We start from the raw sequence: 26,417 nt of genomic DNA on the forward strand, positions 1-26,417 counted from the left end.
CTGGCTGGTGTAGCTCAGTGGATTGAGTGAGGGCCTGTGAACCAAAGGGTTGCTGGTTTGATTCCCAGTCAGGGCACATGCCTGGGTTGTGGGCCAGGTCCCCAATAGAGGGTGTGTGAGAGGCAACCACACATTGATGTTTCTCTCTCTCTCTCCTTCCCTTACCCTCTCTAAAATTAAATAAATGAAATATTTTTTAAAAAAGAAATATTTGTTTTCAATTTAGGTTTCAGAGAAATGTGGAGAACCAAATTATATTATCTCTAACGGCCTTCAGTATAACTCCCAGTACTGAATAGATTAGGAACAGGAAGTGGAGTCTCAGAAAAAAGAAAATGAATTTTTTAAAGCATTGGACCTTGAACTCTCATTATTTCATAAACCATAATGAGGACCACACAGTTTATTACTGAAGTAAAATTATCAATCACATTTTGTCATATTTTTATACAGTTAGATGTACTCTGTTAGAATAGTTTTAAATGTAGATTTTAATCCAAGCTTGTTTTTTTTTTTTTAAATAAAATGCATGGGTTCATTTTGATGCTGACATATCACTGAATTTCTTCCATCTCTGTATTTTCTTATCTTCGTGTATGAAAAAAATATATATTATGTTTAAGAAATGCTGTTCAGTTTACTCCTTCCCAGCCCTGCCATCTGATCTACGTGTTTGGGTGCTTCGCACCCATTTCCTCTGTTTTGCTCTAGTCTGGAACTGTATTCTCAGCATGTCCTTGCTTGAAGCCTGCTGTTATTTGTGGTATGCCTTACCCCAGCTGCATTCCAGCTGTTTGCCCTGTGCACACAGTTATCTGCAGGCCAGAGTTCTCCCTTCCTGGGACTAATAAAAGCCCAGGCAGACAGGATATCAGCAAGCTCTACTTTCAAAATAACACTCCGGCTTTGAAAATAGTCTTAGAATGCCCCCTGTGCAAAAGCAGAAATGCCAGGTGGTCCTAGAACAGCCAGCTGTGCAAGTGTTCATTCATTTAAAGGTGATGCAGCAAAATAGTCTCTAGAACAGCATCCCGTTCCCAACTCTGCCACGTATCAGCTGTGTGACCTTGGGGGACTTACCTAACCTCTCTGAGCCTCAGTTTCCTCATCTATAAAATGTGGCAAATGATTATACCTATCTCGTAGAGTTGTTGCAAGAAGTAGTTGATTTTATATGTGTGAAATGTTTAAACAGCGCCTGGTGCACAGCAGATACCCAATGTGTTTCCTATTAGTGTTACCACTGTTTTTGTTATCATTTATTCATTACAAATTTACTGGTCTCGCTAGTGCTCTTGCACTAAGCATTATAATACAACGTTAAACAAAGCAACTACAGACAGCCCTCATGGAGTTTACAGAGACAAACGCCATCTACCAAATAGATAATAGACGTGATACAAACACAGGAGGGATAACTGCACTCCTAAACACTGTGGGCCTGCCTACCAGGTTTCTTAATGTCTGCAGTCCCTCTGTTTTCTCCAGGTGACAGGAAGGAGTCTGCTCTGTTACCACAGTCAGCGAACCAGGAGGGCCTTGCTCATCTGACTCCTCCGTGTCCATCTGCCCTATTTCCAAGCAGAGACCTGTTTCCCTCTCCCCCCGACCCCCACCTCCGTCCCATTTTTGAGCAGCTTTGTTCAACAGTACAATCCACAGCTCCTGCTCCCACCATCCCTGTGCTGCCCCTTTAAAACACAGCCCAGGCCCTGATTCTGTTTCCTTTTTTTTTTTTTTTCCTGATTCTGTTTCAATCAGCTGTCCTCTTGGGCTCCTCTTGGGCTCCTCAGCTTGGATGGCTGTTCAGTCTTTTTTTTCTTTCCAGTTCTATTTTTTTTTTTTTTTTTTTGGCTGTTGAGTCATTGTTTGGCATACTACTGCAGCTTCTGCTTTCTCACGTTGCGCATACTCCTGCTACCTTCTACCCCGCCCACTTCAGAGTCACTGAATCTGGCTTCAAATGCTGCCTTGACTGCTTATTAGCTCAGTGAGGGTTGCCAAGTTATTACCCCACCTTTCTCAGCCTTTGTCGTCTCACCTGTAAAAATGAGAATAAAAATGTACCATAGAGTTGAGGGGCCTAAATAAGATATAACCCCTTAAACAACATTTAGTGTCCAACACTCAATAAATAAATGTCTTTATACAATGAATATTTATCCCCAGGCACCAGAGATATTTACCCAACAGGTACTTATGCCCAGATGCTGAAGATATAAGGGTCAACAAAATAGGTAAATTGGTTTCTTCATTTGTAAAAATTATATTCTATCAGGAGAGGTACCCAAATCACATACATTATAATAAGTACAATATAGGAAATAAAAAACGTGCTGAGATAGAAAAACTAGGAGGACTTATTATATGTCCACAGGTCAAGTTAGGGGGAAAAGGCAGTCAGAGGAAGGAGCATGCTCAAATATCCTGAGGTGGAAAAAAATTAGCATGTTTGAAGGCCTGAAAGCCCCCAGTGGCTAAACCCTGGTGAGCCAGGAGTGGAGCAGCACAAGACGAGCTTGGAGAGGTGAACCGTCTAGGCCTCCACCCAAATGGTCTGCAATTTTCTTGTAGTGTAGTTTCTCTTCCTCCTCCCACCATCTCCAGCCCCCAGCTGCACTTTAGAAAAAATGAGTAAGTACTGCTACACAAAAGTCAAGTTGATCTCTGTCTCAGGAATTACTCTTGTTACTCCAAATCCAGTGCTTTATGAAAAGAAGGCAGAGAGGATGACTTGTGCAATGTTCTTCCATTTTCTTCCTTCTCTTCAAACGCTGGTATGCCCTGGGGGCTCAGTCCTGTCTCTGAACTTTCCCTCTAATCTCCTGCAGTCCCAGGACTCTAGGCAGCATTCACATGCTAATGATTCCAGTGTTTATCTCAGGCTTCGACTTCACGGAGCTCCAGATGCATATCTACTTCCGGTGTCCAGCAGGCATCTCGACCCGGGAAGAGAGCCATTCGTTTTTGACCTCCAAACCTGGTCTTCCCTCGGTCTTCCCTACAATCATCCAACCTGTTCTTCAAATCAAAATTGTAGATCGGTCCTCGACTGCTCCCTGTCTCGTGCCCTCCCCCATGCAATCCATCAAGTCCGCAGTGCGTCTAAAATAGACCCCTCCTTTGTCTATGTTTCTATCTCAACAGCCATTCACCTCCCCAGGGCTGTCTACAATCCCCTGGGCTACCTGGGCTGCTGCCACAGTCTCCTGGGAGATCTGTTTCTCTCAGCAATCAGTTGCTGATGGTTACCCCCAACGATCAGTTCTCCACAGACCAGCCAAAGGGATAGGCTGAGAAAGCAAACAGAAGTCATATTGGGTTAGACCCTGGCTTAAAACCTGCAAAGCTTCCCACTGCACTAGGAAAACAATCTAAGCCCCGGACCTGGGGCCATGAGACCCTACGTCACCCAACCCTCAGCTTCCCTCTCCTCACTCAACTCCTCCTCTCCTGTAGCAGTAGGATCGCGCCACACTGTCCTCAAAACCACAATAGTTTCCACCTGGTGGTTTGCAGGCATCTTGCTCCCTCTGCTTCACGTCCTGCCTCCAACTTTGCGGGTCTGGCTGTTTCTTGTCCTCGGGGTCATGCCTCTCGGAGAAGCCTCCCCTGGCATCTCATTGTAAAGCCCCCCATTGCCCCGGTCATTGTCTGCGGCAGCACCACCCAACACAACTTCCCGAGAGGGAAATGTTCTGTAATTAGTGCTGTTCAACGCCGTAGCCACAAGCGAAGGCGCATGCGCCTAACCGAGCACTGGACATGTGGCTACCGCAGCTAAGGAACTGATTTTTTATTTTGTCTCATTGCAATTTATGTTAATATAAATAGTCCCACGTGAAGATAGGGGCTACCCTGTGGAATAGAACAGCCCTATGACATCATCATATTTTATTTGCCTCCAGAGCATTAATAACTATCTGAAGTTATCATGCTCATTTCTTTCATCAGTTCCATGAGAGCAGGGACATGGTCTTCCTAGAAAAAGTGCTGGACACACAAAAGGTGTTGTGTAGGTTACCTATTGCTGCCTAACAACTTATCACAAACTCAGCAGCTGAAAACAACACTTGTCTGTGATGTCACTGTCCCTGTGAGTCAGGAATCCTAGGCGTGGTTGAGCTGGGTGACTCTATCACAGGACTTTAATCAGGGTGTTGCTCAGGGCTAGGGTCTTTCGCATTCGAAAGCTTGCCTGGGGAAGGGTCTGCTTGCAAGCTCCTATGGTTGTTGGCAAAGTTCAGCTCTCTTAGAATGAGGGAGTCAGTCCCCAGCTGGCTATTGGCTAGACACTGCCTCGAGTTCATGGCCGCATGAGGTTCTCCAACACACAGCTCATTCCACACTTGTAAGCCAAGAGGGAAATAGTTTGCTAGCACAACGGAAGTTACAACCTTATGTAAACTAATCATGGAAGTGATAGCTCATCACATTAAAGGTCATTTTAGGAGGCTGACTGCCACAGCTGGTTACTAATAAACCTTCACTAAGTCAGTGAGGGAAGGAAGACTCCTCTGGCTGAGCAGTGCAACTGGTTTTAACACTTTTATTCTCCACTGGAGAAAGGAAACCTCTTGAACTAGATTATCAAGGGAAAAAATAGGGGTTCTGTCTCTGAAGAAATATGGAAAATCAAAAGACCAATGGAAAAGGAAGCTTCTTAGCAAAAAAGGCAGGTCTCCACTGGAGAACGATTCAAAGCATGAGCCCTGGCGTCACCTTGCTCAGATTCAAAGCCCCGCTGTGCATTTTTCCCAGTCGTGTACTTCTCTGCACCTCCATCCACTACAGGATTGTTGTCAGGATTTAATGAATTAATAAATGTGGCAGACTGGGAACCTGTGCCTCTGAGAGCGCAAGCTCTCAAGAAGGGTTGACTCTTATTGTGACTACCACGCCTGTACTGACTTTTGTGTTGGAAACAAGCTGTCTGCTTCTATTGTTGTTGACGTGGTTCTTCTAAGTTAACGACTGTACCTCTCCAGGTTCTCAGCTGCAGGCAACAAAAAGCAAGTCCAGCTAACAAGCAGCAAATGGAATTTATTTGGAAACATGGGTGTGGATCCCAGAACCCCTGGAAGAACTGGGCGACGGGTATGGGGCTGTGCCACCGGTAACAACGCCGGAAATTGGAAGGCAGGACCTGTCTGGTGAGACCTACCAGTCTCCTCTGTCCCTGTTATGGCCATTGTCATGTTGGAACCTTTGATGTTATGGTGGGTCTCACCACTGATGCTCCCAGGCCCAGATGCTGCATACGGCCAACTGCCCTAAGTACCTCAGCCTTCCTTCAGCAGTTATCACCACGGAATTGGGGTCTCACAGCTGCCCCGTCACCGACTCGGGGTTCTCAGCCGGCACCACCTGACGGGTGAATGCTCGGTCTCAAAGAGATGCTGGGACAGCAAGGATTTGGTGTTTTCTTTGTCTGTGGTTGCCTCTGTCCAAGATTCACTAGAAAGAGAATTTTTTAAAAATATTTTATTTATTTATCTTTAAAGGGGAAGGGAAGGAGAGACGGAGAAAAATATCAGTGTGTGGTTGCCTCTTGTGTGTCCCCTGCTGGGAACTGGCCTGCAACCCAGGCATGTGCCCTGACTGGGAATCGAACCCTGGTTGTTTGGTTCCCAGTCCCGCACTCAATCCACTGAGCTACACCAGCCAGGGCTAGAAAGAGAATTTTTAAAACATAAAACGAGCTTTCCAATGCTGGACAGCTAAAATAATTTTTAAGGGTGAAAGTTCATTAAAGTGGTCATTAATGATTCCTCCATGGGAAGTGTGATGTTTTTCATCCATGTATTAAAAATTCAGTGTGTTCCAGTAGGGAAGTTCTCTCAAGGATTTACATCCCTTATCGTGTGCCTTCCCAGGTTGAAGGGACTCCTGGAGCTAGAATGAGATATTGGTAAAATATTAGGTGTTTCACTGCTTTCTTTGCATCATTTTTTCACTGATGGACTTTCCTCCACCAGAAAATCATTCATTGCATATTATATTTCTTCACCAAGCCTTGTGTTCTTTCAGGCACAGAAGCTGTGATATCACAGGTGTCTTGCTCTTTAAAAATGAACTTGTCGCTATTCAGGATCTTCTTGGAAGAAGTTCAAACTGTTCTTGCCTGTGGTACTTTTATTACATTTTTCTAGGAAACCATCATGAGAATTTCACGAGCAGTTCCATAAGGGCAGCTCTGGGCCCTTGTCACTTGGTACCAGTGAGCTTAATATGACGTAGAAGCTCCTCCGCTCACTTGAGAAGGAGCCGCTGACACCAAGGTCAAGGCCAAATGGTCTTCCTAAAGGACTGTACCATTTTGCATGCCTGTATGTAATTCAAAAGAAGAACACTTGGGAAATTTCTGCTTCGGGTGATATTCTATTACCACTGTGTGAAGAATCTGGAATTTTTCTCTAGTCTTTTTCATGAGACCGTAATTGCCCCTTTTATTTCGTCCCGATACTACCCATCTATAGAAGTTTGCTCAATAAGCATAGATTTGGCAAGTTAGTCACATTGCTTTAAAAATACAACCATGTGAGAAGAAACACGGGGCGACGCAATCCCTGTGCAGATTGGGAAACTCGCATTATACAAGCTTGGTTATGTAATTCAGCTTCATTTCTCTTAAACAATGGTTCTCAACCAGGGGGGACTTTGCCCCTTGGAGGACATTTGGCGGGGTCTGGAGTCATTTTAGTTGTCCCAGTTGGGACGGGGAGGGCCAATGCTACTGATGTCCACTGGGGAGAATGTTGCTCAACACCCTACAAGGCACAAGACAGCTCCCCACAACACCTAATTATCCCGCCCAAGATGTCAGTAATGCCGAGGCTGAGAAACCCTGATGCGAACACGACTTTCATTACATTTTCAGTTTTTTTCCCCATGTCTCCTTCCCTCCCTGGCCGAGGGGCATCGCTTCCAGTTCTGGGTCTTTAAAGAAGCAAGATTCTTCCGGAGGGGCCTCCCCAGATCTCATCCTCAGACCTGACTGTGGAGGATGAGAAGCCACGCCCTGGTCCCCCCCATTCTGAAAATTCTTTGAACAGTTTTCCCTTGGTAAGTCTTTTCCAAAAGGCTTGGTTGTGTGCCTTGGTTTCGAGCCTTTTCCAAAAACACTTCCTTCCCATGATGGGCACTTGAACCTGGGGCTTTAACAAACCCAGCTCTAGCTGTCCCCGCTCTGTGCACCCTGAGCCCCGGTTTTTCTAAACAGTGTGGACGGAGAGCCCCCGTGGGCACTGAGTGCCTACACGCAGTCTATGCAGCCTTAGGAAGTCGCAGAGCCTCTTCCTGTCTCAGTTCCACGTTCCGTAAAATAACGTAATAACACGAACTTCACAGGGTAGTTTGAGCAGATGACATAATGCAAACCCTTTCAATTATCTACGAAACAGTAGAATGCTGGTTTTTACTATTATTATCCTCTTTCTCCCCAACTCCTTTCTATACCCTGCTCCCCTAAGGTGTATAGGCAGGCCTCCCTGATGAGGGTGTCACACATCCAACCAGGGAAGCATTTGCTTCTAGCCAATCATCGTCTCTCTAACATACATTTTCATTGAACTTGCCCCCACCCACACAGAGAGCGAAGCCACGTAGTCACGTATTGTGAAGAGTAGGGAAGGCATTTGGACTCTCCCTAAATTTAGCAGAAAAAAATTACAAGTGGTTCAGGACTTTCACTTTATGGTGCCTGGGTATGGAAAATAAAATAATGATAAATTACCTTACTTTCTCAATAAGAACAGTCTCATAATGTGTTGTTGGGAAGAAAGGGCATCAGATAAATTTAAAAAAGAATAAACTCCTATAATTTTAAAAATAGGAATATACTTCAAGCTATAGAAAATAAATATAAATGTGTTGCCCATCTTGATACATGCTATTTTTGTGAGTCTTTTTTAAATATATTTTATTGATTATGCTATTACAGTTGTTCCATTTCCCCTGCTTTATTCCCCTCTACCCTGCACACCCCCTCCTACCCGCATCCCCCCCCCTTTAGTTTAAGTCCATATGCCGTACATATTAGGTCTTTGGCTTCTACATTTCCTACACTATTCTTAACCTCCCCCTGTCTATTTTCTACCTACCATTTATGCTACTTATTCTCTGTACCTTTTCCTCCTCTCTCCCCTTCCCCTCGCCCACTGATAACCCTCCATGTGATCTTCATTTCTGTGATTCTATTCCTGTTGAATTGTTTGCTTAATTTGTTTTTGTTTTCGGTTCGGTTGTTAATAACTGGGAGTTTGTTGTTATTTTACTGTTCATATTTTTTATCTTCTTTTTCATAGATAAGTCCCTTTAACATCTCATATAATAAGGCCTTGGCGATGATGAACTCCTTTAACTTAACCTTATCTGAGAAGCACTTTATCTGCCCTTCCATTCTAAATGATACCTTTGTTGGATAGAGTAATCTTGGATGTAGGTCCTTGCCTTTCATGACTTAGAATACTTCTTCCCAGCCCCTTCTTGCCAGTAAGGTTTCTTTAGAGAAATCAGCTGACAGTCTTACAGACACTCCTTTGTAGGTAACTGTCTCCTTTCTTCTTGCTGCTTTTAAGATTCTCTCCTCTTTAATCTTGGGTAATGTAATTCTGATGTTCCTTGGTGTGTTCCTCCTTGGGTCCAACTTCTTTGGGACTCTCTGAGCTTCCTGGACTTCCTGGAAGTCTATTTTCTTTGCCAGATTGGGGAAGTTCTCCTTCATTATTTGTTCAAATAAGTTTTCAGTTTCTTGCCCTTCCTTTTCTCCTTCTGGTACCCTTATGATCCGGATGTTAGGACATTTAAAGACGTCCTGTAGGTTCTTAAGCCTCTTCTCATTTTTTTTTTTTTTGAGTTCTTGTTTCTTCTGTTCTGGTTGAGTGTTTCTTTCTTTTTTCTGGTCTACTCCATTGATCTGAGTCCCAGTTTCCTTCCCATCACTATTGGTTTCCTGTACATTTTCCTTTATTTCACTTAGCATAGCTTTTATTTTTTTATCTAATTTGTGACCAAATTCAGCCAGTTCTGTGAGCATCCTAATTACCAGTATTTTGAACTGTGCATCTGATAGGTTGGCTACCTCTTCATTGCTTAGTTGTATTTTTTCTGGAGCTTTGATCTGTTCTTTCATTTGGGCCATTTTTTTTTTTGTCTTGGCACACTTGTTACATATGAGGGGTGGAGCCTTAGGTGTTCACCAGGGTGGGGCAACCACGTTGCTGGGTTGTGATGCTATATGTGGGGGAGGGGTCTGAGAGGGAACAATGCTGCTTGGTCAGCTCTCTGCTGGTTTTTAGTCACTTCCCCTGCTACCCACAAGCAAATTGGGCCCTTCTGGTGCTGGTTCTCGGGTCGGTGAGCTTGTGTGCATTCTAGGACCCTATGGGTCTCTCTAACAAACTCTCCTGTGGGGCTGGGAGTATCTCCTGGCACCTCAACCCCCACAGGTGTTTTCAATCAGTGGTTTGAAGCTTTATTTCCCCAGTGGGGCCCTGGGTTATGTGGTCTGTCTTGCTCCCCAGTTGTTCCTCCCGGCTCATCTGCACCTGAATGTAGGACCACCTGGTCCACCAGCTGCCACCTTGCCTACCCCAGTCCTCCAGCCACTGCCTCACTGTGAGTACTCTCTGCCCAGCTGCCCGTCTCTGCCCCTCCTACCAGTCTGGATGAATGTGTCTCCTTTAACTCCTTGGTTGTTGGACTTCTATACAGTTCAATTTTCTGTCAATTCTAGTTGGTTTTCTTTTTTATTTGTTATTTTCCTTCTTTCGGTTGTGTAACGAGGCACAGTGTGTCTACCTATGCCTCCATCTTGGCCAGCAGTCACCATTTTTGTTAGTCATCACATGCATAAGGTTTTTTTATTGATGACTTGGATAGTTTACATTTATGAAAACACAGCTCATGGAAGTTTGACTTGTTATCCTCTTTTTCCCTTAGTCAATTTCCTTAAAGTTAGCAGAAGTAATCAGTCTTTCCACCTACGTGGAAGGACCTGGCAATGTGGAAACCGTTATTTATAAAGTCACTGCAGAGTCTAAGCATTTGCAGCTTTCCCAAAGTAAGCAAGCTCCCCACTGTCTCTCTCCTGCATCATTGAATGGCAGAGCAACCCACACAAGGACAGCTATAAAGAAATGAGTGGTGCCCTGGCTGGTGTAGCTCAGTGGATTGAGCGCGGGTCTGCGAACCAGAGAATCGCGGTTCACTTCCCAGTCAGGGCACATGCCTGGGTTGCGGGCCAGTTCCCAGCAGGGGACCCACAAGAGGCAACCACACATTGATATTTCTCTCCTTCTCTCCTTGCCTTTCCCTCTAAAGATAAATGAATAAAAACTTTATTTAAAAAAAAAGAAATGAGTGGCATAGAAACAGTTACAGCCCTTGGGCTTTACTCATTAAAAGGCATCCATGAGTTGACTATTGATGAAGTACAGAGTTTAATGAGGAGCCTGTCCCTGAGACACTCTTGTCTCCTGTCCTCCCAGAGTCAACAGCATGAGACACAACTGTAGACACTTTGGAATGAGTGAGGCTATTCACAACAAAGTGAATTAGTAGGTGTTAATTATAGGGTCACACACACACTACTATCTGTCTGTATTTTCTAGTAACCTACCTTTCAGTTTTACAAACTATGGTTCCTTCCCCCTATACGTGTATAGGAAGGAGGGCATTTCAGAGTTATTAGAGTTGGGAATGTTATGAAGGCAGACATTTAGATGTGTGAATATTGCATCAAGAATCCATCCCCTCCAGCGGGAGACATGCTTTTGGAAATAATTCCTGATGCGTTGATCAGACTTGATACTGTCTTCCTAAATTTCCAGCACTGGCAATTTACTGGGGCCTGCTCCAAAAGGCAAGTGGTGATGAATAGTCCAGTGAGATTTTGGCTTCTGGGTCTTTACTTGTTTAACAAACTCAATGCAATGTGTCAGGCTTTGCAGGCTGAGTCAGTCTCTTAACCCATCCAGTCTGGTACAGTTCCCTAAGGGGCCGCTTCAGCAATTGCTGTCCCTTGTGACAGTGTGACATTTGCCTTTTCTATTACAGGTTCTATGAAAGTCAACACTTTAGAGACTATTCATTTCAAGCCAGGGATGTGACCTAAACCTCAGGTACTGCCAAAGGTGAGTGATGGGGCCCAGCTCGGGAATCACAGAGGAATGGGTCAGTAAGAGGAAAAAACCAGCAGGCTTTCAATTGACAGTATTTTGTCTCAACAAGACATTCGTTTCCATAATCAAGGCGATAATGATAAATCATCCTCAATCATTACATCTAAAAAGTGACATGTAATTCAGAATGAGGAAGAAATTCAAACTTTTCAGTAGAGTAAATTCCCACCAAAAAAGCAACTGCAACACGTCAGGATTCCCCCCTTTTCACGGAACTAAACTGTTTTGTTTGGTTAACTCACCCCCTTCCTGAAATGGCTCATCTCCTCTCGTCAAAGCCAGCCACCCTCTGAGCCTGCTGCTGTCTCCATGACCCAGGCCTCAGGTGAAAGTTTCTGAAGGATCGGAGCTGCCATGCCCTGCCCCCAACGTTCTTCACCTTCCAATGCTGAGGCCGGTTAAGCCCAGCCCACTCCCATTCTAAAATGAACCTAGATCCTCTGACACAGAGGTACCCAGGGATTTCTGGCACCAGACTCCATCCAGGTGTGCGCGCAGCCCAAATATCGTGGCCTCCCAGATCTATGGCCACCCTCCCCGCACACCCATGCACGCAACGTGGCCTACAGGCCTGCAGGCTGCCCCTCCAGCCCAGCTCTGGTCCTTGACTATTATTGCTTATTGACCCATCAGTGCTGACACCCTACATAAATTTTGGAGGGTTTCATCAGAGCCTGATGAAGAACAGGATTCCTTGCAACGTCATCCTGAAATTGTTTAACTGGAAAGGTCGTAGCTGTTCATGACAGTGGGTCTGCACCAGGCACACACCCTAAATGAGAACTTGAAAGATCCCAGAGAAATGGGCAACTGAATTTTGTACCTGAGTAGACTTTCTGTGTGCTATTAACGCCAGCTGAGCACTGCATTGTTCTGACAAAATTGAAAAAATTTGTCAGTGATATTCTATAGGTCATACTTCCTTCTTCCCTAGAAAATTCCTATGACACATTCAGCAAGTCCACAATATTGTCAGGACTTGCCCCGATTTTTCCCTCACACATTGCTACAAGCTGAGCCCAACCAATTCCTGAGTCTACCAAGACTGGACTTGCCTTGACCTTTGCAATTGCTGTTCCTTCTGCCTGAGTGCTCTCCCTGCAAAAGGTTGAGTGATTCCTCCTTCAAGTCTTAACTCAACTATTCTGCTTTCCCAGAGGCTGCCTCTGACCACCCTTTCTACCTAACGTTGCTCCCCTCGACAACATTCACTGAATAACACCCTTCTCTGGTTTCTTCATCGCTCAAAATACTACCAAAATGACCTTATTAATTTACTTATTACCTGTCTCTCCCGCTAGAATATTTACCTCCGTGAGAACAGAGATCTCATCTTAGTTACTGCTCTCTTCTTGATCCTCAGACAGTGTTGGGCCCTGAATTAACACTTTTTTAATTAATTATTTGTTGTAGAGTTACATCCACTTTATCACTCTTTCTTGTCCCCTCGTCTTTATAAGCTTGTTGCAATGACTGAAACTCCTTCTATTGAATTGGACATAAGTTCTGCTCCACACAGACACAGGACTTAAAATAATGTTGCCATTCTAATTCTTAAATGAAGACTTGTTAATAGAAAATTTAGAAAATATAGCGTAGAATGTAGGGAAGGAAACAGGAAATCAACCATACTGCTGCGACTCAGAGATGGCATGAATTCATTAATGTGAGATTCCTTCTAGAAATTGTTCTAAATATCTGTATTCATGTATACATATATATATACACACACACAAACACACAAAATCAAGGATTCTATACCCAATTCTACAATGTGTGCATTGCGGGGGAGGGGCTTCCCACTCCAGGAAGCTGTACGAGAACACCAACCAGGTGTCCTACCCTTCAACTCAATTCTGACACAAAACGTGGAGGACAAGGGAAGAAAAATCCCTCAGCAGGTAGGAGGTAGAGCTAAGGAACACAGAATGCAAGCCAGTGAGGGACAGCCTGCTGTGGGTCAGAATTGGGGCCTAACCGGGGAATATTCCCACTCCAGAACAGAGCCCCTCACCACGTCTGCCTGGTGGGATTCCAGAATTGCCACAGATGATTGTTCTCTGGATTCCCTGCGTCTCTCCTTTTTGAATGAATGTTTATGGGGCTCCTCCCGTTCTTACTCTACCATTATGCAGTAGGTATGGAAAGGGTGGGTGAACAGAGACATCTGTTTGTTTATAGTTCGTGGGTCTCCATATCAGAAGATGCTACATCCAGGCCCCACCACTGTGAGCTCATGAACTTTGAACCTGATACCGTGAGAAGACAGAACGTTTCTGGTTATTTCCCCAGAAAAGAGTTTGCATATATTTTGCATGGAGGAAAAAAGGTAAACCTAATAGCTAATGATCAGAAGGGCTGATGGTGGCAGTCACTAGTCTCACCTGTTTATGCTTCATCCTTCGGGGCACTTTCTGGACTCCTAGTGGGTGGTGGTCAGGGGGAGCATGTGGCTAGTGTTAGCAAATGAGTTATGAACGTAAGAGAACATTTCTACATGTGATTGTCATTGTGAGTTCCTCCCATGTACTTTTCTCCAGGAAATAGAGCGGCAACCCTCAGCCTGGGTTCCTAAGCAATGACGGTGCCCTTGAACCCCATAATCGACAGGTAACATCAATAAGAAATAACCTTTTTGTTTTCAGCCACTATGATTTTGGGGGGTTGTATGTTACTGCAGAATATATTTTGTGCAGAGTAGCCTGTACAAAATACCTGTTTACTATCTGCCTCTTGCATCAGAAATTAGGCTTAGTGAGGACCAGAATCTTGCCTATCTTGCTGTAAATTATATGCCAAATATTTATCACCTCGCTGGCTCCTAGTAGGTGCTCAATAAATACTTCTTGGATCAGTGGAAGGGTGGATTCTCTTAGCATAATTGAAGTTTTTGCTCTGGTAATAGCTCGCTCCTGACAAAAATTTCTGTTATCAGTCAAGGTTGGCTTAGCATGGCTGCAGTAATAAACACTACAATCACAGTGACTCAAAAGACAAAAATCTTAATTATTATTTTACCATACATCCGCTATGGGATGGCAGGGGAGTTCTGCTCATTCTAGTCCCTCAGGACCCCAGACTGACTGTAGCCACTGTCTGTAAAGTTTCGGGTTGCTGTAGCAGAGGAATTAAAGAGCCCTCTAGGGTCTCACACTGACTCACAGTCTGCTCACAACTCATGTGACTCATACTACTTCTGCCCGTAACTAACAGCCCCAAATTAGTTACATGACATTACTCAGCCACAAGGAACCAGGAAGAGCAGTTCTCTCTGGTGTCCAGGACGGCAGACGAAAGGAAATACCTCTGGAACCGCACAAATACATAATAAAATAGATCAACAGAAAATAATGAAAATATTTGTGATAAGTGAGGGGAATGGGGAAAATAAAACTGGGCTGTATGGTAGAAGTCATCGAGGGACCTACATAAAGTGGGTGGTAATATTTGCGCTGAAACCTCAAAGGTAAGAAGGAGTAAGCAAGAATCGAAAGAATATTTCAGACAGGAAATAATAAGCATAATGGTTCTAGGGTGGAATAAGCTCGGTTTTTCCTGACCCTGGCAGAAGATGAGATCTCTGGGAACCAAAAAACCAAACAACATAGGTGGGAGGGGCATGGCAAGACAGAAGAGAGATGTCAAGGTCAGATCGTATTGAGCCTGGAGAGCCATAACCCGTAATCAGGATTTTATCCTAAATGCAATAGGAAGCCATTGAAGGGTATATGATGAAAAGTATGTGTTTGATTCATGTTTAAAAAAATCAGTTTTGGCTATGCGGGGAATTCCTTGGAAAAGGGTAAGAGTGTAAATGCAGAGACTGACTTGGAGGCTATTTCAGCGGTACAGACAGATGCTACGACCAGGAAAAGATATACGTGTGGCAGTGGCGGTAGTCCGCATGAAGATGGCAAGAAGTGAACAACGTATTCTGAAGACTTACTGGTGGATTGAATAAGAGGGAATGGTAGGAGTTATTTACGCCTCTCACTGTCAAAGATAAAGAAAGCCAGACACTAGTTTTTATCAGTAATAACTACTCAGGGAAGAGAGTCCACTGTCAACTGAATTCAACTTTCATTGATACAGAGGTGACTGGATGTTTTAAAGGAAAAAATGAGGGAATAGGATGAGCAGGGTCTCAGTTAGGTCAGGGAAATGAAAATTTTTAAGTGGTTAGACAGTGTAAATGCAATTCCACCCTCCTACAGAGACAGGCAGACAGACGCCCTATCCTCAGGCGTTGGCGGAAACAAATGGTAAAAAAAAAAAAGGTAGCTTTGAGTTTTCTCAAGCAGGAAGGGCCATTTTAGGAATGTGGCCTTGAGCTGTTAGGAACTATTTTAGTGTTTGTTCAAGCCTTTATAGACCCAGGTTGAGGCCTAGTTGAGAAGAGGGCTCAGATGAGGCTGGCTAGAGTTTGGTCAAGGGGAGAATCTTTCTCGCCAAGCTTCTGGTTTTAGTTTTAGTGAGAGGGTGATTGGTGGTGTCATTCACAGAGACAAGGAAATCTAAGGGGCAACAAGGTTTAGAATCTAGAGGAGACTTAATCCTGTGTTGGATATGTCAAGTTTGAGTGAGACATTCAGATGGGTGAGAAGTTAAACATAAGACGAGATCACACGGGGAAAGTCTGGGCTGGAGCTATAAATCAAGAGCTGTCAGCGTTATGTAACTAAGAGATCACACAGGTCAGAGTGGGAGTTAGAGGTGAGAGGGAGGCCCCGGGATTTGCCTAACAAATTCTCCTTGAGATCTGTTTCCAGAAAAGTATCATCGTTAGGTCAATGGTTGCATTTCTAATGGTCATGAAATAAAATGAACAGAATAACAGTGTTGCTGTTAAATGTTTCAAGGTTTGTCTTTTGATTTCAAAATCAATTTCTACTTGCTATAGGCCCCAAATTACATTTATTGAACACTGTTGTCATCCCCATTTTATATGGAAAACTGAACATCCTTATGAGTCCTGGGAAGGAAGTCAGTGTGCCCAAGGTGACAGAAAATTAGTAAGGGTTGGGTCCTCTATTCCAAACTAAGCAATGTGGTTCCAAACTCTGTTTTCTGAGCTGTTATACTATATGGCAGCAGGCATAGTAAAGTGTGGTTTGTTTATTTATTTAATGGGTCATAAATAACAGACTTTACATATGTAACCATTCCCATAAGAGTTTTATGGGATCTCTATGCCCATATGTGCATATCTTGATTATTAGGGTTGAAGCCCTAATAATTCATCTGGTGGCTGTGCCTCAAGGTACTAGACAAATTCTAGGTAAACTGGCTTCACGGCACCAGTCCTGGAGATTTAAACCCTTCAAATCAAATGAACACACATTTTTTCAAAATGCAGTTGTACAGGACACTTAGGTTTGCGGTGCCCTGTGGCATCAAACTGAAGTCCTAGTCCCGGACAAGATCAACTGTCGGGGAAACGATAGTGTTTCCCACTGTTACAGACTAAAGCATTGTGATAAGTGAGGGGAATGGGGAAAATAAAACCGGGCTACTGTATGGTAGAAGTCATCGAGGGACCTACATAAAGTGGGTGGTAATATTTGCATTGAAACCTCGAAGGTAAGGGAAATATATATATATATAGGGTTGACACTAAATTCATATGGTTGCCGCAAGTATTAAAGAGTTCCTTCAGCACAGGAATTATTCTAGTTCAGCTTATTTTTTTAAACCATACCCTAGCGATCTTGGAGCCCCAGGGATACTTCACAGCCCAGAAAAGAGGGGTGATGATAAAAGAAGGAATTAACATCAAACCGTTCTACTGGATACTTTTAGGTGAGCACGATGCCCTTCGAGGGCATCTTGATTTTCTGCTTTTGTTTCGAAGTTTTTCCCATTTACGGTGTGCAGAAACGTCCCGATCCCACCTTACATACTGGTAACTTTCCTTTTCCTCGCCCTCTCCTTTCCTGCCCTCTGACCCCCTTCCCTGGTCTCTGCCCGCCCGCTCCTCCCAATCCAGCCTCAGCCCCCCAGCCCCGCAGGCCTAGACACTGCGCGTGCGCACACAGGTAGCCCCGCCAAGGGCCCTCGGGGCGGGGTCTCAAACTGTGGGAGGAAGAGGAAGAGGAAGTTGGGGAGGGTCCTAGTGGGGAGTGAACCGGAAGTGTAAACGCTCCAGCTTCTCCGCTGGACTGAACCTGCTCGGTTGGGCCCGGTGGCTGCAAAAGAACTTTCTCCCGCCCCAACGGTTGCAGCGGCCAACTGCCTCGCCCGCCTGGCAGCCTCCCCCGCCTTCTCTTCTCCTCTCTGGCTCCGCGCGGCCTCGTCTCCCTCTCGCCCGGCAGTATCCGCTTGCTCCTGCCACCACCTCCTCATCTGCCCGGCTAACCGGCCCGCCCCGCTGCAGTGATGTGCGACAAGGAGTTCATGTGGGCCCTGAAAAACGGGGACTTGGATGAGGTGAAGGACTATGTGGCCAAGGTAAACGGTGGCGAGTGGAGTAGGCAGGCATGGAGGCGGGATGGAGAGGAGACTGAAGCAGCTGATGGGCGCTGGGCGGGCGTGGGTGGGGGTGGGGGAGGAAAGGCAAACTGGAGGGAGGTGGCCCCGAAGAGAGGGGAGGCAGGGAGTCTAACCTGGAAGAAGGGCCCCGATAACACGGTCCTGTTCCAGGTAACTGCTGTGTTGCTACAGCCAGGCCTTTCGGGTTCTCCCGACCCCTTGGGGAAGGGGAGGAGTGGTAACCGGCTCTTGTAGCCTCACTTTTGAGTACTGATCGTTGGAGTTTGGCCCTTTGCTAAGCCAGAGTTACTTAAATCTTTCTTTGGATGAAGCGATTCTCCATCTTGAACTTTTTTGTTACTGAATGAAGTGACCTAAGTGATTCGAATCAGAAGAACTTTTTGTTCATTTGTTTTAACTGTGGGCCTGTTGATGAGTTTAACGTATTCATTGACCGTGAAAAAGAGTACCCAAAATAGCAATGGTTAAAATTTTGAAACTTGGTATCACTTCACTGCCGAATCTTAACTTTGGGTGTGGCCTTTTCCTGTCCCCCTAGACCACAAATACTTATTTGCTTCAAGTGGGGAAGCTTATCAGTTAGCATCTGAGTGTTTAAGATACCTGAGTAGTTTACAAACACGCATGTTAACTTCAGCTACTCCATCTTTTTCCTTGATTCCATCTGAAATGCTTACACGTGTAATAAACAGTAATGCAAGTTGAGCCACAGTGTAGTTGACGGTAAAACCATGATGAGGACAGCTCATCTCAAAACTAAACTCACAATATAAGACTGAGTCCACCTTGTGGTAGGTTGGCAAAAATCCAAGTTGGCCTGCCTTTGGACCCTAAAACTGTGCCTTTTGTGATTAGGGGAGAACTCACACGTGATTTTGATATGATGATAATCAAAAATCTTCTACAACAAAAGTATAACTTTGTAACATAATCATGAAGGTCATTTGGCTCACCAGAGAGAGTGAGAACCGAGTCTAGGTTTTAGTTCTTCAGAGGGCGTGACCCCTAATGTGGTGCTTGTTTCTGCTTCAGAGATCTGGGTTAGGAAGCAGAAGCAGAGTCTCTTAAAACTTCAAGGATTGTGCAAGGCAAACTACTGACAGTTTTTAGTCTCTTTAATACCATTGTCATTTTGCCTTTTTGCATGCAATTTATCCACTTAGTTCATTTAAGTGGCTCCTTAGGACACTGTTCACTGCCTTCTCTGCTAGTGGAAGGAAGCCTGCAACTTGACTTACTGCATGTTTCAGTGTAAGGTTATAGGGAAGAGCTTACTTGGGACACTTCTACCAATGTTACACTTTTCCAGTGGTGGGACACCGCAGTCCGCTGGAAGTGAGTGGCCTTTGTTTCTTTCTGTTATTATGAAACCTTAAAATACGAAAAGTTGGTAAGTACTAAATGTACAGTTTACAAAACAGAATACAGTTTATGTAGTGTCTCCCTGGCACATTATTTTTTTATCCCCTGTGAGCCTTGTGAAGTACGTCCTTTTATTACTCCCATTTTACAGATCAGACTACTGAGATGCAGGGTACTTAAGAAAAAAAAATCCAAAATCACAGAGATTCAAAAGAAAAGAAAAAGGAGGATGAAGCCAGAACTAAACTGCCGACTCCAGAACTCGGAGTCTCTAACTGCTCCACGTAGTTTCTCACAATCTGAAATGTAGTTGCAAAGCAAGTGATACCAAGATGTTTGGCAGGACATTCCCAAGGTCCACGTCCAGGCAGATAAATTGTCCATAAAAAGCTGCCAATCGCATGAGGATGTTTATGAAAAAATACGTGCCAAGAACGATGGGTTGGTTGGTTTTCAGTTTTTTAAATTAGGTCATTCAGTTTGATTTCGCCTTTTTCCTATTATTACCACACTGCCTACCCTCATCAACAAGAGAAACGCGCCCAGAAGGGAGGGCAGACATTCAAAGAAAAGTAGAAGGAAGTAGTAAGAACTTTTGATCTGGAAAGGCTAGACGATAATGTAATCCTGTGAACAGATCATCGAGCTTTTTCCTTTGTTAGTTTTCTGGGTTTTGGGTGTGGGTATTTTTTTAAATTTTTTTTTTGGTCCTCAACTGAGAACATTTTCCCCATTGCTTTCAGAGGGAGAGAGGAAAGGGGTGAGAGAGAGAGAGAAACGTTGATGTAAAAGAAGAACATTGATTAGCTTTCTCCCGCGTGTTCCCTGCCCAGGGGCCAAACCCGCACCCTGGACAAGGACCCTGACTGGGGGCCCAGCCCACAACCCGCTGGTCTGTGAGATGACATTCCAACCAGCTGAGCCATACCAGCCAGGGCTTCTTTCTTGGTTTTTATTGGGCAACTGAGTCTCCTAAAATATTTTTTGCTTTGTTATTGAAAAATAACAAAAAAGAACCCCAAACAACCAAAAACTTGCACTCCATTTTCTGTGGACTGAGCTCCCTCACTGCCCGTCCACTCTCCAGTCCGTATGACGTGGCTGCGTCTGCTGGCGGCCATCTTCCCTACGTATTCCTCGACTCATCACCTTTTTCATCCACTGATTTATGAGCACTCGCTACCATTTTCTGAGTTTATGTAATGTGCGTTTATCTGAGTGTGTGCAAAGAAAGTGTATTTTAAAAATTGGATTTGTCTAGTTTCCCTCCTAAGGCATTGGAGTCTTTAAAATACTGTCCTCTGTTCTCCTGGGATGATCTCTCCTTGTTAACATAAGTATTTTAGTACCGCCCCCTTTTAAAATTAATATTTTTAAAAAGTAATTGTAGTTTTGTACCTGCTTCTGGCCTGTATACAGAAGTCTGAAGTATGGATAAGCAGAAGTTGTTGGTTTTGGGGAATTTCTGAACTCTGAAGAAATCAGTTCAGAACTCCCACACCGTTCAGAACTCCCACACCGTTGAAAATTGCATGGTTCTAAATGGAAAAAAGAAAAGAAAAAACAACATGTAAAGAAAACTTTAGGTTACTCCTCATTAACTGTTAATCTGTAACATTAAAACAATATCTGAAACATTTTGGCTTCTTGACTGACCTGAAGACCATGTTAAGTTCATTTATTGGGTCCCTGACAGTCTCAGTCCCAGGCACTTCGCTAGGCCTGGCATCATGGTGAAGACGTCGGACAAAGTGCTTGGGAAACTTGAGCATCTATATTCAGCAGACGTATGTGAAAAAGCTTTCATCCTTTCAAAGGAGTGTACAGGTTCTAGGTAACATCTCACACAAAGTTCAGCTTGTCCAGTTGGAAAAGAAATGAAAACCAGAAAGAAAGATATTCATGAGCAGTGGTAGTAGATATTCATGGCCCCATTTTCAGTCTGTATGCTGCTTGTAGGTGACATTATTTTTGCCTTCATCTTCCATTTCTGCCTTTATGTTAATTTCTCCCGTTGGAGTTAATTCAGCCATCACTGGAGTTCCAGAATGGATAGCTCTGTTCAGATAGATCCCAAATTGAGCACCTGTTTTCTTTTCAAAAATTAATTTGTGTTGTGTCCACTTTGTCTAATGGTATCATGACCCAAGCATTTGCCCAAACTAGAAATTGGGGGGGTCTTCCCAAATTTCTGAGTGTTATTGAGACTACCTTTCTTCGTCTCATTTTCTCCTTACTCTCCATTCTTTTGCTTCTACTTTAGACCAGTTGTTGCCTCTCTCCTGCCTGGTCTGGATTTTCCTTGGCAGTAGTTTTCCCCTCTCGCCTGGTCAGCTTGCACCAGGACTTCTCTGTAATGTGAATCTGAGCATGTTGTCCCTTTTCAGCCAACCTCCTTCACTTTCTTAAAATATGTTTGTGGTTCCCCATTATTTTTAAATGGCCAACTCCTCCTTGGTTTGGCAAACGTGGCCGATCTGATCTGGCCTTGCCCCTCTTTCTAAACTTGCCTTCGTATAAGCTGCACTCTGCTCCAGACCCGGCCATGCCCTGCGTCTTACCTGTGCGTCTTTCCACTGTCATCCCCCTTGACCGAGTCTGCTTGCCTCAATCCCTGACTCCCAACCTGGTGAGCTCCTGTTCATCCTCTTAGCTTTAAATACCGCCTCTTCCAAAGAACGTTTTGTCTTCCATGGTGTGCTGCTGTTTTTAGTGTTTCACTTATCAAACTGCTCTGCCTTTGTTTACGTGTCTGTTTTTAATTAGGCCCTGAGCCTCTGGGGGCTGGATGCTATATTCTTTTTCATCTTTGTATCTCCAGTGTAGTGCCGAGGAATTTCACACATTAAAAGCATATGTTCTGAGTAAGAAATTCTTTTTATTCGTGACTTAGCTACAGTGACAACATACTTCGTTAGTTACAGAATGGTAATTACCATTGACAGGATGACTTACATGGCCAGGTACTATAAAGCACTCTGGAAGATTATTGCATAAACTTTCATTTGCTTTTTACCACAGTATTTTAATGTAGGTAATAGTATTCCCATTTTAAGGATAAGGAAATTGAATTTAGAGAAATTAAGTAACTTAACATGGTCACAAAGTAAGTAGCACACTGGGATTTGAACCCAGAACTGCCTGAATTTACAGCCCATGTATTTTTTACTGTATCAGTCTGCCTTGAAATGGTTTTCTGGCTTCTTAGCTCACAGAAGGTTAGCATCAGCACATTAGGAAGATGAGAAAGGGGCTTGCAGAAGACAGGCACAAATTATCTCTGACTATGAATAAAAAGTAGAAAGATGGCTACGATCAAACATTTTTAATGTAACAATTTGAAAATAATTAGCACAGAGACAGCAGCTCTGTAAACTTTAAATCTCATCACAGGCTATCTTTGCTCAAGAGACTGACAGGTTGTAGAGACTGTTTTGTGTATATAGTTACACATAGTTTTGGGTTATTTGGTTTGTAATGGTCAACATTACAGGATTCCATACAGGACAAAAAAGTGAAATTGTGTCTGTTTGCCTTAGGAAGAAACAAAAGTAACTAAAGTATACAGTTACCTTCCAGACTTGTTTGAATTAAATAAATAGCACTTTTTTCCAAAAAGTATGTTTTTAAAATCATATATATTTGAGTATTGTGGTGCTGTGTACAAGTATAACATCATTTACTTATCACATTGACCCATAAGCATAACCTTGTTTTAGAGATTTTAGAGATGAACAGACTAAGATTAAATAATTTGCCTGAGGTCATAATCTTTTGAGTAGTGGAGCAGATTTTAACTCCGTCTCTCTGACTTCAAAGCTGCTTGCTATTACACTTCAAACCACTGACCCTCCTTTCTCAGTAACGCTGGTTAACTCGGGGTACTATCTAATTGAGTATAAGCGTTAACAATAATCACATCAAGGGGGTAATTATTCATTGAGACTACTTAGAGGTGAGTTTTGTGGGCAATTTTAAGGATGCAGGTCTCTTAGAGGTGAATGCTTAGGCGTTGTATGGATGCTCAGTCCCATATTATCGCTGGTAGGTCTGATGTACGTACCCTTTTGTTTACCATGTGCTTCTGTTTCACTTGCTGTGAAATACTATACACCAGGTCTCCAACTTCCCTTTCTCTGTGGTTTCCTTTCCCTCTCCAGCCCCCATTCTAATTACATCTGCCTTTGACATGCTGATAGGTTTGAAAAGCAACAATTGTGTGCCCTGTGAGAGGATAGGATCTCTTGAACTTGAGAAAAGTATCAGCTCTAATCTTTAGAAATTGCAAGACTTACTGGGATCACTTTTCACATCCTAATAAAATAAGCATTTTAAATGGGGTCCTGATTCAGTCTCTCTTGCAATTATCAGTTTTATGCAATTTCCTTTTTTTTTTTGTTTTTGAAATTACCCATTTCCATGTCAGAAAAGTTTGTGCTTTCCACAGCAGAGCTGGCAACCCAGTCAGAGCGGGCATCAGCTTGTATCAGAGGTCGGTGCCCTCAATAGACACAGGGAGGTAAATACGGATTCCATTCTTTCTGTGACTCGTTCACTCTCTATTTTTTTTAATATAAAATAAAAGAATATGTTTTTTATATTGGAAGGCAGGTGTTCAACTCAGATATCCGTGGGGTATACATAGGGTTTTCCTTTGAGATTTTAAACATTATCCTTACACTAGTACAGATAGTTAAAATGTAATAAACCTGATTTAAATCATAAAAATAATACATGCTCATTATTTAAAAGACAAAGTTGCACTGAATAGAAATAAAAATGAAACCAGTGTCCGTTGCCCATTCCCCTTACCCAGGAGTATCTGTCCTTAACATATAAAATGAACGGGTATTTTTAAGACAGAAAAGCATAGAAAAAGATAAAAATTAGCCCATGATTCTTGAGGGTGTTGATGAGCAGGGCAGAGGCAGAAGGCGCAGCCTCAGTCTGGGCCCATCTGTTCTGGCTGGTCAGTTTCACTGTGATTCCCAGACCCTTCCAGTCACCAGTTGCTTTGGGGATGTCATTACCAACCTCTTTTGGAGACACACCCAGGGGGCCGATCTTGGGGGCCAGAGCAGATGTGGCACTGACCTTCTCACTGGTGCACCTCAGGTGTACGGCTTTGATCTCCATGGGGTCAGACGTTGGTGGCGTGGTGAAAGCGGCTGATGTCAGATGAGCCTGGATTCAGGATGATCGAAAAACGTTATACCTCAGCTGCCTTTGAACCACAAAGTGGAAAGCTTATTTTAGAATATCAATTCAGAATTTTTAAAACCATACAGTCTCAGTAAAAGATAGTTTTCATGCTGGTTTCCTTGTGAAGAATATGAATCATCAGTGCTTTTTACTGTTAGTAATGAATAAATATTAAAAGCTGTACTTAACACCACGTTATTTATTACAGTATAAAAGCATGTGGACCATCAAGCCAATAAAATTAAAAGCTTTCTAGCTGCAAACTAAGTCCTCGGAAAACACCTTTATTATGTGTTTTTTTTTAAGCCACTTGTAGGATAGTAATTACACTTTCACCTTAGATTCCAGTAGACTTGGGTTTGACTACCAACCCTACGACTTAATAGTCTTGGCAGAGTTATTTAATTTCATCAGACCTCAGCTTTCTCATCTGCAAATGGGGATTTTAGTAGTACCCAATTCATATGTCTTATCTGATTTTTTTATTTTATTTACAGTTTACTGTATTTTATTTAAAATACAGTTTTCTATCTTTTACTCCCATCCCAGCCCACCTCCATATCCTCCCCGCCTCCCTCCCATTCCCCCCCCCCGTTTTTGTCCATATGTCCTTCCTTGTCTTATCTAGTTTTTGAGAGAGTGGATGTAAAATTCACCAAGTAGTGCCTAACACATTCTGACTGTAAATATCTGCCATTTGTGTTGTTTTATGTAGATCGTTTCCTAAGAGATGGATATTGTGATGGAGACTGTATGGCTTTGTGAGCCGTGTCTGCTGCTGTGCAGAAGCAGCATAGATGACATGTAAGCAGATGAGCGTGTCTCTGTTGCAATAACACATGAATCACAGAAACAGGCAGCTGGCTGGATCTGGCCAGTGGGTTCTTGTTTACTCTTTTCTGCATGATATTGAAGCTGCAAAAACTGGGTTCTGGGATTTCTTTTCCCTCAAGTTCTTGAAATCAAAAATAATTTAAATAGTGTGATCAAATATAAAACTTATTTTGGGGATCAGCTTCTTTCTGGCTGAAAGATACAGAACTGTAAGGAAAACAAAGGCATAGAAAGCCATATGTGGATGGGGGAAGAGAAGGAGGTTGATAAATATCCGTAAAAGAAAAAGCCTAGGATCTGTACAGTAAAACTGAAGCTCAGGCAAGAGACCTAGATTATTTTGAAAATTAGGAATTGTTCCTTGTAGATACACAAACAGGAACTAATTTAGATCCTTAAGCTGAAGGGGACCTCTACAAAATCTTTTCAGCCATCAGAGGCCCTCCTTCCCCACAAACGCTCCCTGGCCCTGACCTCAGTCCTGTAGCCTGGCCCGGTTAGCAGCTCCAGAAGCGAAAGAGATGGCAGTTAGCACAGTTTTCATTCATAATTCACCCAGCAAATAGCAATTGAGCACCTCCAGTGCCTGACACTCTATTCAGTAGCCATGGAAATGCAGTAATGAGTACTTCTAAGAATGTTTTCTTTGGTAGGTTCAGTTAAAAGGATGCACAAAACAAACAACAAATAAGATAGTTGTATGGGTTCTGAATAAATCATTTTCTTATTTAATGGATGGCATGAATAAAACTCAGGAACAGTACAGCTGTGTTAAGAAAACATACAACTGTGTAAAAAGAATAGACTGCTTACAAGAGCCCCCCCCCAAAAAAGGCGTATGTGGTTGCAGTAGAGAAAATCAACACCAAATCAAATTCAGATGGAAATTTTAATAGGAGAAGCAATGCCAAATCAGTCAGATTCAAAGTGGAAGATAATGGGAACTGAATGCTTTCTTTTTGAGTATTTTCGAGTACTATAATGCCAGATACAGTCCTCTGTGATAAATTAATATACATGCAGATATGTGTGCAATTTAATCCTCACAACTACCAGGTAGGCTCTCTTCCCGTTCTATAGCTAGGGCAATAGGAATTAAGTGACTTGCCTGGGACCTACAGCCAGTAAGTGGAAGGACAGGATTTGATTTGGGTCGTTCCAAAAAAGGAGCGTTTTGATCATTTGCATTGAAATGTTTCAGAGCTCTATGAATGAAGTACATAGGTAAAATATTGAAAATTAAGTATTACAGTAGGTGACCCATAGAGATGGAACTAGCAAAAGATAAGGAAGAGCATCCCAATTTTGAACTAATAACAGAAATAGAAGTTTTCTGAACTGAGAAGA

General features: G+C 43.3%; 1 protein-coding gene across 1 annotated transcript in view; it reads left to right on the plus strand.

The window, feature by feature from the left end:
• The first annotated feature begins 17,270 nt into the window (after positions 1-17,270).
• Positions 17,271-26,417, plus strand: part of MTPN (myotrophin) — a 50,846-nt gene continuing 41,699 nt past the window's right edge. The window contains exon 1 of the mRNA XM_037049132.1: positions 17,271-17,630. Within this exon, the coding sequence (XP_036905027.1) occupies positions 17,559-17,630 (72 nt within the window). The 5' untranslated portion in view covers positions 17,271-17,558. The remainder of the gene's footprint in view (positions 17,631-26,417) is intronic.

This window comes from Sturnira hondurensis, unplaced genomic scaffold (genome assembly GCF_014824575.4).
Source record: "Sturnira hondurensis isolate 20B ecotype Veracruz unplaced genomic scaffold, ASM1482457v3 Scaffold0006437, whole genome shotgun sequence".
Classification (NCBI taxonomy): domain Eukaryota; kingdom Metazoa; phylum Chordata; class Mammalia; order Chiroptera; family Phyllostomidae; genus Sturnira; species Sturnira hondurensis.